A 12,838-nucleotide genomic window follows, 5' to 3' on the forward strand; every position below is an offset into this window, starting at 1 on the left:
GCAGAGAGCCTGATGCGGGGCTCAATCCCAGGACCCAGGGACCACGACCTGAGCCGAAGGCAGAGGCTTTAACCCACTGAGCCACCCAGGCGCCCCAAGACCTCATTTTCTGTCCAGTTCCAGGAGTCCAGACAATTCCACCAGAACCCAAAATGGTAATGGACACTGTGGGAAGCCCTGCGCTCCACACTGCAGTGAGCAAGGCCAGCTGTCTGCTAGGTTAGCACTTGGGATGGAATTCTACAGAGGAAAGCCAGTGAAATAATGGCATCTTTTGTCAGTGGCAGCATTCTGACATACACAATTAGGTAAGGGGTTTATGAGGTCTGAGGCAAGATATGACATAGGGCAAACTAGGACTTCCATCAACTTTAGATTTGGAGATGCATTTAGCCTAAAAACAAAAACAAAAACACCGTGTTTTTAAACTAACACCCAACAGATACTGATCACCAAGAGAAAAATGTTGGCTCACTACACTCATGAAAACAGATTACACAGATATGCAACTAAAGACAAACACTAGCAATGTGTTCTCCCACCTCATTTCAAAGTTCAAACAAAAGGAGTGTTAAAAATCTCAAAAGCTGAAACTATACCAAAAGATGTACTATTAATAGGGTCATGGATCCCACCATGTACTGTTTAGTGTTTTCAAAAGCCTACCCCGAACTTTTTACAGTTGATAGAGATCTCTACCCAAAAGGAGTTTGATATGTTGAGGAACTTTCTCAAAAGTCCATTTGTCTCCCCCATTTATTAGGAAAACAATTACATTAAAAGAACAAATAAAAACTATTCTGCTGGAATTTCATTTAAGCTGATGCCCTTTAATACATCCTGGATTATTGCACATTTATAAAAGATGCGCTTTATTGACTAGAGTGAAAAGACAAGAGGTGTAAGGACAACAATTTATTCACTTGATTATGAATAGGAATGAGTAATGGAAGTACCAAAAAATGAATAAACAACATTCAATTACTACATCCCTACTCTAGAACAGTGTTTTGGGCTTAATCACTTTAAGAACTCAACTCCTAACTTCCATGTCGGACACTCTCCCAACTGTGCCACTTGGGCACACTCGTTCCCTCCCAAAGCAGGTCATCAATGTAGCCATGCCATGGGCTTGTCAGTCCATGGTCCCTTGTCACTGCTGGGTCTCATAAGTCAGATAGGAGACTTGTAGCCAGTGAGACACAAGGGGAGGACTGCTGAGAGGCTCCTGGGGAGGGTTTTCTAACGATGTCATGAGATGCACAGATGGGAAGCCCTCTCCTTTGGGTGGGTGTCGCAGTCAAGTGTCTGTAGCTGTCAGCCTGCGCTGGCCTCACAGGCAAGTGAGCTGGAGCCAGCCCACCTCTGGCCTTCCTATGTGAGCCAAGTTTTCCTTAAAACCCAGCTGAATCAGGATTTCCTGGTGCCTACGGCTCAATACACCCTGATCTATTACTCCCTAATTCAAGAAATGCTTCTGGATAACTCACCTGGAGAGGCCCAAGTCAGGCTGACTTGCCAGGACTTGGGATCAATGTGACCATCCATGATGACTCGCTTCGAGAGAAGCACAGCAGCAGGTTTTTTCACCGACTGTCCCCTTACACATTAGCAAAAGCAACATTTTCATGGGGCACTCCGGGCATAGTAATTTTATCAACATTTAAATATTAAAAACAAAAACCACCATTGCTTTGCTTTGTTACATGTTTATTTAGCGCCTGCTAAGTACCAGGCACTGTGTGTGCACCGTGAGGAATATATAGATGAACAAGACATAATTCTTGCCCTTAACAAGCTCAGGGACTGGTGTGGGAAATGAGACATGTACACAAATAACTACATCATACCAGGCAGAAAGCAGTAAATGCCATGAGACTGATCCCAGTAGGTATTATGAGGGAAAAAATATCACCTTCGTCTGAGAATACAAGATTAGAGAAGGTGTTTCAGAAGTAGGGGGTCTGGGGAAAATTAAAGCAGGAAAACCCGTTAAAGACAGAAGTAGGAAGGGCTAAGAGCTGCGGAAGGAGGAGCCCAGAGGGCCGGCAAACGCGGGGCGGGCGGGCGGGGCCCGAGCAGGGGGCGGGGCTCGGGCGGATGGGCGGGGCAAGCAACTGGGAGAAGCGTCGGGCTCCGCAGAAGGTGGTTCTCTAACCACACACGCCAAAGCGGTTCCAACTTTGAGGGGAGCTTCTGAAGAGCGATCTTCCCCCGAACGAGCTCTGCTGCATAAAGCTTGATGTGGAGGCATTGGATAGTGACTTCACAGAGAAAGGACTGAGGGAAACCCGGGCCGGAGTGACACGGCGCGCGCAGCGAGAAAGGGGGTGTCGGGTGGAAGACAGGAATGACGAAGTATGGAAAAGCGGGCATGGAGGAGGTAAGGTGAGTGAGAGGTGACTGAGTTTCGCAGCTGGAGACCGAGAAGGAGCCATTCAGGGAGCTGGGAATATCCCGAGGGAAAGTCTGGATTTGGGGAGAGAAGCGGGAAGATGGGGTGCCGGCGTGCTGGCGGGTGTGCAGGGCGGAGCGACCCGCGGGCAGTGACGAGGGGGGCTAAGGGTTCGGGGTGGAGGTCCACGGCGGAACGCAGGCCAGAGTCGTCCTACTGTGGTAAGGGCTGGGGAGACGTGGAGGTGGCCCCGTCGCACGGCGGAAGAGCGGGCCCAAGCACAACCTATTCCACCTTTTCCTCCATACGGAATTCTCACAGAAAAGTCGTTAAGCATGATGATGCATCATAGAAAAGTGCTGTTTTCAAAATGTCTCCTGTCTTCACTCCTGAAACACTATTTCTTCAGTTTCGTGATTCCACACAGGAAAGTGCCTCCACTGTGGAGGGTCGTTCTGAAAAGATTTACTCCAATGAGAGTCTTGTTTTGTTTGTTTAACTTTTCATTCTCACTTATTTTGAAGAGTTCTCTGTAATAAAATTATTTTCCTAAGGATTTCAGAAAAGCTACCGATGTATCCCACCTCAGTAAGCCTAAGAGCTGGAAGGAACCAAAGAGGTCATCCCTGTCTCTCTCATTTCACAGATGAGGGAACACGCGCCCAGAGAGGCCAAGGGACTTGCTGGCATCTCACATGGCAAGGATGGCAAAGCTGGCGCCACAAGCAAGGCAGTGTGCTTTTCTCTGCCACACTAGAACCCTGGGCGCCAGCCACCATCTAGACGCACAGTGAGAGACAGACAAGTAGGCAGACAGACAGCCAAATAGGTATGTAAGTATTATAACTATAAGCAAGAGTGGCTGGAATAACACATCTATATTTTAACATCCTTTTCCAAGTAGGGAAAAGGAGAGAATCCCTTCAGACAGAAAGGCATTTTTTGGACCCACCAATGCCTTGCAAATCTGAAAAGGAAATTACTGACTTTCTTAAAATACTAAACTGCACTTAACCACAAAAAATATCAGGCCACATCACTACCCATCCCATTCGATAAGACTTCTAGTCAGCCACAGTAGAAATGAAGGTATTCTTGGCTGGCATGTGTGTACCTGGAAAGGCAGTCTACAGGAAAACAAGATATTAAAAATTAGACTTTAGATTGTTTTATCTGCCACAGACACAAAATGCCCATGGCAATTTCCTTTTGAAGAGTTAAATGACAAATCCTTAAAATGAAATTCTAAATTCATCCAGAAAAAAGACAATTATATTCCAAACATATAAGTCTCAAATATACAGAGTTCTGATAAACAGCCGCATCATAGTAAACCAGCCAGAGCACATCGGCACCTTCCCCAATCACTGGGAAATACACATCCTACTGATTCTATAATTCATGGTTCCCTTTAATAAAGGCTGCTTCAACACTCCCGCAGGCCCACTAGAGTCTGCTAGCAATGCATTTCAGCTGGAGCTGTCAGATTTTCCAAAAAACCTTCTTTTTATAAAGAATGTAGGCAATGAGCACCCAAACTGCAGTGGCGACTATGTTCTGAGTTAGGTGCTCTTTGTGCGACTGATTATCCTGTAGTTTCCACTGAAAGGGGAAGTAGTTCTCAAACACCTCATGGCCAACGTACACCAGAATAGAGTTCATTCCTGGAGAAGAAATACAGAAAATAATATTTTCCTGAGTCACATCTGATCATCTGTTTAATTCTTGAAATTTGACTTTAGTGAAAAAAACAAAATGCACACACTTAATAAATAATGCACTTCTTAAATACTTAAGTGTAAGCTAAATCAAAAATTAGAAAATATTTATAATGATGTAATTCTTGAATACTAAATCTATAAGGAGAGCCAAAATCATTAACTTATCTTTTCTAGACCGGAAACTTGAGGTCAGAAAAATCTGTCAGTGAGTCACTGAAATGACTGGGTCTAGGGCACCTAGGTGGCTCAGTCAGTTAAGCATCTGACTCTTGGTTTCAGCTCAGGTCATGATCACAGGGTCCTGGGATCAGGCCCCAACGTGGGATCTGCACTCATGGCAGAGATCGCTTGAGATTTTCTCTCTCTCTCTCTCTCTCCTTCTGCCGCTCTCCACCCTGCATGCATATGCTCTCTCTCTCAAATAAATAAATTAATCTTTAAAAAAAGTGATTGCGTCTCTCAGTCTTCAGGCAGATTTGCATCAAAACCATTCCATTTATCTCTTGATACCATTTATCTCCAGTATCTCTTGATATTTCTTATGCATCATCTATAAGGCAGTACATTTATATACAGAAAGAAGGCATGGTCTCATTGCTGAAGCATTAGAAACTGAATGATATCCCCTGGATTGTTTTTGATGCTCCACAACTCAGGACTGCCTGAAGAAACAAGTGGTACTTGGTTGTGACCCTACAATCTTAACCGATAAAATGGGTGGACTCCTTTGGAACAGGCCAGGCATGTCCTGCATGTGGCCCCAGCGGCTTTCTCCCTCAGTCTGCATCTTGGAAACCTGCCACGAGGGGCCATGGCCTCAGGCCTCAGCTGTCTCTGGGCCTGCCCACTAGGTCACCATCATCAACTCCAAATTAGAGGTTTACCTGGGTAGAAGAACGGGGTTCCCGTCCACAGTCCCTTTACATCCACAATGGGGTACAGGATAAGCAGGATGAAGAAGGCAAAGGAGCTCAGTGTGGTGACATATGAAACGGACCTACAAGGTGAATGAGGTGTTTCAGGGCTCCTGAGGAGCACATCCAGTATCAGCAAGATCAACCCAACATTATTTTCTATACCTACCACAGATTTTTGTTTATTGGAATAAAGCCTTCATTTTCAGAAAATTTCGTCAAAGCAACAGAAATAAGCCCCTATAAAAGGGGGAGAAGGATGTTAGTTTTTTAAAATATTATCTCAAAAAACAATTATGCTTCAAAACTGGAAAATATGTTATTTAATTACTTAGGGAGGCCTGAAAATTGTGTCTTACATTTTATTCTTTTAACTGGAAAACTATTTTCAAGATGCATACCTAAAAATATTCTCCAAAACAAAAAATCTCCAAAGCATTCTCCTGAGTCAAAGGTAAACAAATAAATAAATTAGAGAGGAAATGTGAAGGATAAAATGAACAGCCCAACTTTCAACTCTCCGTCACTGGGAGATCTGGAAGCGTACCTTTGATAGCTATTACCCTGCTCTTCCTGGTCTGGCTCCCCACCGGAACCCACACAATTTCTTCACTACTCCAGCTGGCCTGTTCGACAGCAAACACTCTTAGTTATAAAGACATTTGCCTAAGAAAATAAACCTGAGAGTTCAGGTGTAAAGACATGTTCCTCTCAGCTGTTCTGGTGAAGAATGTAACCCTATGCTTTGGTGGCAGCTGCTGTCCAGTGCTGCTCAACATTTTCTTTCTTCGAAACATGTATAGATAGGATTTTAGTGAGGAATGCCAGTTACTTACTAGAAAACAACACCAGGCAGTAAATCTGATCAGAATGTCTTTGGTCTGATCCTTGTAATACAAGAGTATTTTTCCTGCCTAGAGAAGAAAACACAGATGACCAAGAGAACTGCTTAAGGTATATTCGTGTTTTGTGTTCATCTACATCCTAATCACTCAACAGATAGACTCATCTGCCAGGCATGCTGCTAGATGCGGGGATTACCGAGAGGAATGGAACATCACCCCTGCCCTTGACAACTGGCCACAGAGGCACGGGGGACTCCTCGGGAAGATGGGAGGAGATGCCAGGGAAGAAGTGCCGTCCGGTTGAGGCTACGAGTGCAAAGCAGGAAGGGCATCTGGGCAGAATGGAACAGCATGCACAGAAACAGGTCAGATGGCTGAAAGAGCACGTGTCCCTGAACTGCAGGTCACTGAGAAAGGCTAGAGGGTTGGGAAGGTGGGGGGAAGGTGGGTTTGTGGGTCTCACTGGTGAGGCACAGGCTTTCTCCCATGCATAAGAGGGAGCCGAGGAAAGTCACTTCTCCCCCACCCCCAAAAAAAACCAGTAACACGGGACCAGCTCAGACTGGCCTGCTAGACAGCTCAGTTTAGTGGCAGTAAAGAAGAGGGTGGTACTAGAGGCAGAAACAGAAGCAGTATAATCTGGACTTTGCCTAAAATCCCCTGAAATTAGGAATTAATTTCTGAAAAACATCAAAGGATAAGAAAATGTTCGTAATAACTTGTGACTAAAACTAAAATTTATGAATGTTTTCTATGTGCCAGTTCTTAGAATTTCACAGGAATTACTCAGTCCTCTCCACACATTCCTGAAGTAGATGCTATCAGAGCACAGAGGGATGAACATGCCCGAGGCTACCCAGTTAGAAAGTGGTAGAGCAGGTTCAAGCCCAGACAGTGTGGCCCCAGGTCTCACTCCTAACCCTACCCCAGGCTGCTCTCGGTGGCACAGATTCATCCCTGCAGATCTGCAGATACAGGAATGAAATGAATATATGTGAAAGTACCCACTGTGAACTGTAGTGTGCTACAGAGGTGAGTATAGAGCAGTATTTCTAAATATGAATCGCCAAAATGTATACATTTTAGATCCACACTATCCAATATGGTAGCTACTAGCCATACTGGAGACTATTTGAAGTTAAATTTAAACTAATTGAAAAAAAATTTTTAATTTTGTTCCTTGGTCATACTAGCCACATTTCAAGTACTCAAAAGCCACATGGACATGAATATTTTCATCAGAGCCTTCCATCTGCTGCTTTACAGACTTTTCCCTCCCCCGAGATAGCTCTGCTCAAAAAAGAGTTTCAAACACCAATAAGGAGAAATTTAGGGGGGAAAAAAATGTAGACTGCTCAAAATTTTTAAAAAATTGCATGTGAGATAAACCAAGAACAACCTGTATTTGACTCTGGTATACAATATGCATAACCTGAAACCATACAGTGGTTACAAAAGAAAGAAATGTGACAGGAGGGAACACAGGGACTTCCCAACACCACCAGCACCCAAACATTTTGCACCCTCCAACAGGGAGACCTTTTACACAGAAACTGCTATGCCTTCATTCCTAAGATAAGCCATATAAACAATGAGAATTTGGGGGTGAGGGAATATAGAAATTATACCTAATTATTTCCATGTGCTGAATTTTAGCAACTTCTGATTTTGACAATCTGTCACATATAACAAAATTTATTAGACCATAGAAGGTATGCTTCCAATTACTTGTTTTAATTAAACAATTTTTGAATTAGTGATGAATAATCATGAACTGTCAGGAAAATGTACACCCTAATGAAATGAACATATACCTGAACGCCTAAAAATGCCATCACAATGGAGTTGATGGTCCCTAAAATTCCCTCTGGATCGTAGGCCACCTGGGTATGATAAAGCACCTTAACAAAACAGAAAAAGAAGGCAGGACTCAGACCACAAAATGCACGCAAACAATTCAGATATCAAATACAAACTTAAAGACACTCCAGAATTCAATGGTTTTCATTTTTGCTACAGAAATTCATGGCCAGCTTGTGGGGATTATAGGCAGAATACTTCTGATCATTAAAGTGTGGGGTGTGTGATACCAGAAGGGACCGCAGAGCCCAGGGATGAGCCATGACCCAGAACAGCCACTTCAACTTCAGGGGCCAGTGATTTGATGCATCCCTAACTGGTTCCAACACTGTCCATAATACCTTCGTCACTGTCAGGTTTATTCCCTTTAGTCAACCCTACTGTAACATCAAAAAGCTGTTCCTGGGACACCTGGAACTGGCTGAGTTGGTTAAGTGGCTGCCTTCGGCTCAGGTCGTAATCTGAGGGTCCTGGGATCAAGCCCTATGTCAGTCTTCCTGCTCAGTGGGGAGCCTGCTTCTCCCTCTCCCTCTGCCCCACCCCACCCCACTCCTGTTGTGCTCTCTCTCAAATAAATAAAATCTTTAAAAAAAAAAAAAAAAAAGTCTGTTCCTTCCTAATTTCCTTTACGGCAAATAACATTATCTGGGGGCGCCTGGGTGGTTCAGTTGGTTAAGCATCTGCCTTTGCCTCAGGGTCCTTCGATCGTGACCCCCATTCAGCTCCCTGCTCAGCAGAGCCTGCTTCTCCCTCTCCCTCTGCCTGCTGCTCTGCCTACTTGTGCTCTCTTTCTCTCAAGTAAATAAATAAAATCTTTTTTAAAAAAAATTTTTAATATATATCTGTATTATTTTATTATAAAACAAGCATCCATGTAGAAACTGCAGAAATTTGGAAACTGCGATGGATGCCACAGTGCATCCCTCAGATATCCCCCTGCCCATGCCTCTTAGGACTGAAGTATTCATTCCCTAAGCTTGTAGAAATATCACTGGTCAAAAGCTCTCAGCCAAGTCCCTTTTCTGGATCTGTCCTTGACTGAAGAGAGCTGCCTCTCCAAGAGCTACACTCCCTTGCTGGGGGTGGTACACATCCAATGGCCCGATCCCTGACTCCAATTCAGAACCACTCTAAAGCACCAGTCTAGGCCCCCAGGAGATTAGCTAAGGTTTTGTGTAACTACCAGCCAGTCCAACGTCCCCTTCTGCCCATTCCTGCTTCCTCTGATCCTGAGCAGGGGCTGATTCCAAAAGGATGACCTGAAAGCTTCCTACACACCAATCTGGGCCTCAGTCTGCTGCCAGGAAGTCTGAGCTGAGCCACCACATGCCTGATCCACTGCATCTGCACTTTCTTTCTTTTTTTTTTTTTTTTTTTAAAGATTTTATCTATTTGACAGACAGAAATCACAAGTAGGCAGAGAGGCAGGCAGAGAGAAAGAGAGGAGAAAGCAGGCTCCCTGCTGAGCAGAGAGACCGATGCGGGGCTTGATCGCAGGACCCTGGGATCATGACCTGAGCCGAAGGCAGAGGCTTAACCCACTGAGCCACCCAGGCGCCCCACATCTGCACTTTCAAATCCAAAGTTACTGAGATACACAGCCCCATAATAAACACTTCATTTCCTAAATCAGTGAACTTTTCAAATAAAAATTAGTTCTCATGATAGTTTGTTAAATGGACAGAGTCTCCAGTTGGCCAGCCCTTTCTATTTTCCTTCACTTCAGAGCTCCCAAGGGTCTCGCTAAAAGTGAAAGGTCGTCTCACTCACGGCGGAAGAAGGATGCTGGTAAATGTGGTCATCTCCCAAAAGCAGGCGGTCAATGTAGCCAGCAGCTCCTCCAGTGCAATTTGGATACTTCCCCAAATCTCCAATGCCACCAGGGCCGAGATAACCACTGGGAAAGTGAAAACATGTACTTAATGAACAAGACTTCAGTGGGAATTAAGGCTTACCCTGGCAACAGTCAGAGCCCAAAAAGAAGCTTCAAACACAGAACACCCTTGGCACCACACACTCCTCGTGGATGCTTTTCTGACTTGACTACTCCCCACAAGCTAGGGCGGGCAGCCCAACTTCCCTTCAAACAGACCCCGAAAAAGCCTCATGGAGACAGTCCTCTGGACATACACCAAACTCCTCTCCCAATACACATGATGCCTCAAAGGAGAAGAAAGAGAGAAAGCAAGTTCCTCTTCCTCCGGAAATCTGCAAGTTCTCACCCCAGAAGCTCTGACTTGGCAGAAAAGGACATGCAAAAAGGGATTACCTACATGGGCTCACTTACGTAGGACATCCAGGAACAGGCAAGAAGAATGTCAAAGCCAGCCAAATGCTTTCCAGCATTAGAATGAAGAGCCACTGGGGCCAGCTGAAGATGATGTCTCGAAGGGAAAAGCAGCTTCTCTCCTGAGTGAGGAGTTATTAAAAAAACAAAAATGAACTACATGTAAGTAGAAGAGGAAAAAATAAGCAGTAAACATATTTGGGAAATTCCTGGTGATTCTTCTGTTGGCCTGTATGGTAGTAATACAAAAACAGGTGCACGTTTATTTCATATACGTTATGTGGTCTACCTGCCCCTCTCCATGAATATAGTAAAACATTAGTTAAGAAGAAATCACTGGATGGGACACCAGGATGGCTCAGTCAGTTAAGTGCCCAACTCTTGATTTCGGCTCAGGTAAGATCAAGCCCTGCATCCAGCTCTGCGCTCAGCATGGAGTCTGTTTGGGATTCGCTCTCTCCCTCTCCCTCCACCCCTCCCTGACTCATGCTCACTCTCTAAATAAATAAATAAAATCTTAAAAAAAATTAACTGGACAATTCTACTCTTACATCCAAGAGAACTGAAAACAGATGTTCACACAAAAACTTATATACAAATATACATAGAATCTTTATTCATACTTGCCAAAGAATGGAAATAAGTCAAATGCCTATCAATTGATGAATGTATCAAGAAAGTAGTACATTCATAAAATGGAGTATTATTCAGCAATAAAAAGGAATAAAGCACCAATACACAGCCTTTGAAAAATATGCTAAGTGAAAGAAACCAAACCACAAGGCACATGTTATATAATTCCATTTATATGAAATGTCCAAAACAGGTAAATCTACAGAGACAGAAAGTGGAGGAGGGGTTGCCTGGGACTGGGAGAGTCACGGGGAACAGCGAATGGCTGGTAGTAAGTACAGGGTTTCTTGTGAGGTAAAGAAAATGTCCTAGAATTGGGTAGTGCTGATTACTGCACGACTCTGTGAATATACTAAGTATCACTGAATTACACACTTCAAACTGGTGAGTTTTATGGTATGTGAAATATATCTCAATAAAGCTGCGATTTAAAAAGCTATTTTAAAAACCACATTTTAAGAAAGGAAAATGGAATTTAAACTTTTGGAGCTGTCCTGACTGAAGGAAGGAGTACAGCCTACCTATCCCTGGTATCTCACCCAAACCCTTGCTCCATTGTTGGGGTGGCGGATGAGCCTCCACAGACCCTGGGTCCCACATGACTAACCAAGCCCACATTCATGTCTCATCTCACTTCATCTCAAGAAAATCCACAGCAGAGGGTACACAAACAATGACCTAGCAGGGAGAGCAGGTAAATGAATAATGATCCAATACACTCCAAGGATATATGACCAAGCAATCATTACAGGAAGAGCCAAGAAGATCAGTTTAGTAAAGAATTTGCTAGTCACATATATGGAAAGGAGCCAGAAAACAAATACAGCTTTATTAATTTATTAAGAAGGACCCCAAGTAGAAGAATTTAAGTATTTCTTCCTGAATATTTGTCTCTACTAGGGAAAAAAAGCTCCACCTGCGGTATCTCAACAGAGTAATTTATAGTAAGATAGAAAGCAATCGTGAAAGAAGTGAGGCTCTCATACTTCCCACAAAAAAGAAATATGAAGTAGCCAAGACTGCCAAGGATAATACTGTCATTCTCCTCTACCCTACTTTGGCATTTTTCCTCTAAGATGAATCTTCACAGTATCCATATAGATACTGAAATGTTTTGTGAGTTTTCTAAATATCCTGTACTACGACGAAATGGAAAAACTGGCAGTAATGCCCCCAAAGACTGGGGGCTGATGGTGATATTATTTAATGCCATCAAAATGCATTTGATTACTGGGAACTTAAAAATGTATTAAGAGGGTAGATCTCATGGTATGTGTTTTTTTCCCCCACAAAAGAGAAAAAGGATTGATGTAAAGACTAAAGGAAAATAACTAATTGAAGGAAAAAAGATGCACTTGACTAATAGAATTAAGTACTGAGATACACTACTCTGCCCAGAACTAAAGAAGATTCTGAAAATCATACAGTGATTCCCACCATCCCCTCCGACCCTATGTTTAAAAGTAGGATTTCTTACCGAGGCACAACTTTCAGGCACAGGTTTAGCAAAGATGAGCTCTAACACAGCAACCACAAAGTAGGTCACCCCCAGCCTCTGGAGCACACCAGGAATTCGTACCTTATCCCAAGACACTGCAGAAGGCACAAATTTGGTATAGTGTTAGCCAGCATTCCTCCTCCTGCCCTAGACAACATTACTGTTCTCTAGGTGGGGGAAAGCATACCTCTATTGCACTTAAGTTGTTGTCTAGGCCTTTGGAGATAGGAATGCATAGGGGACTTGGCTCAAACTCATAGCAGGAAGTGGCCAGCTAAGACACAGGGAAAAGAACACGTGTTCAGGTGCCTAGGTGGCTGAGCTGGTTGGGCAACTGCCTTCGACTCAGGTCATGATCCCAGAGTCCCCGGATCGAGTCCCACATAGGGCTCCCAGCTCCATGGGGAGTCTGCTTCTCCCTCTGACCTTCTCCCCTCTCATGCTCTCTCTCACTCTCTCTCTCAAATAAATAAATAAAATCTGAAAAAAAAAAGCATGTTCCTTCAGTATGAGATAAAGCAAGGACTACCTAAAGTTCCTCTCCTGGCCCTTTATCATTCTGGGTATGGATTCAATTGACTCCCACATCTACCAGCAACTTGCAGAGCCAGCACAGGCCACCAACAGACTCTCCCTGTCTTATAGGCTACATGGCTACATCACTGGAAGAATGGGACCATGTAAT

General features: G+C 43.9%; 1 protein-coding gene across 1 annotated transcript in view; it reads right to left on the bottom strand.

The window, feature by feature from the left end:
- Positions 1-1,693: 1,693 nt before the first annotated feature.
- Positions 1,694-12,838, bottom strand: part of HGSNAT (heparan-alpha-glucosaminide N-acetyltransferase) — a 69,694-nt gene continuing 58,549 nt past the window's right edge. Inside the window, exons 13-20 of the mRNA XM_044225998.1 lie at positions 12,133-12,248; positions 10,023-10,144; positions 9,506-9,632; positions 7,690-7,776; positions 5,867-5,944; positions 5,200-5,270; positions 5,001-5,113; positions 1,694-4,059 (exon numbers count right to left, since the gene is read on the bottom strand). Of these exons, the coding sequence (XP_044081933.1) occupies positions 3,878-4,059; positions 5,001-5,113; positions 5,200-5,270; positions 5,867-5,944; positions 7,690-7,776; positions 9,506-9,632; positions 10,023-10,144; positions 12,133-12,248 (896 nt within the window). The 3' untranslated portion in view covers positions 1,694-3,877. The remainder of the gene's footprint in view (positions 4,060-5,000; positions 5,114-5,199; positions 5,271-5,866; positions 5,945-7,689; positions 7,777-9,505; positions 9,633-10,022; positions 10,145-12,132; positions 12,249-12,838) is intronic.

This window comes from Neovison vison, chromosome 11 (genome assembly GCF_020171115.1).
Source record: "Neovison vison isolate M4711 chromosome 11, ASM_NN_V1, whole genome shotgun sequence".
Taxonomy (NCBI): Eukaryota; Metazoa; Chordata; class Mammalia; order Carnivora; family Mustelidae; genus Neogale; species Neogale vison.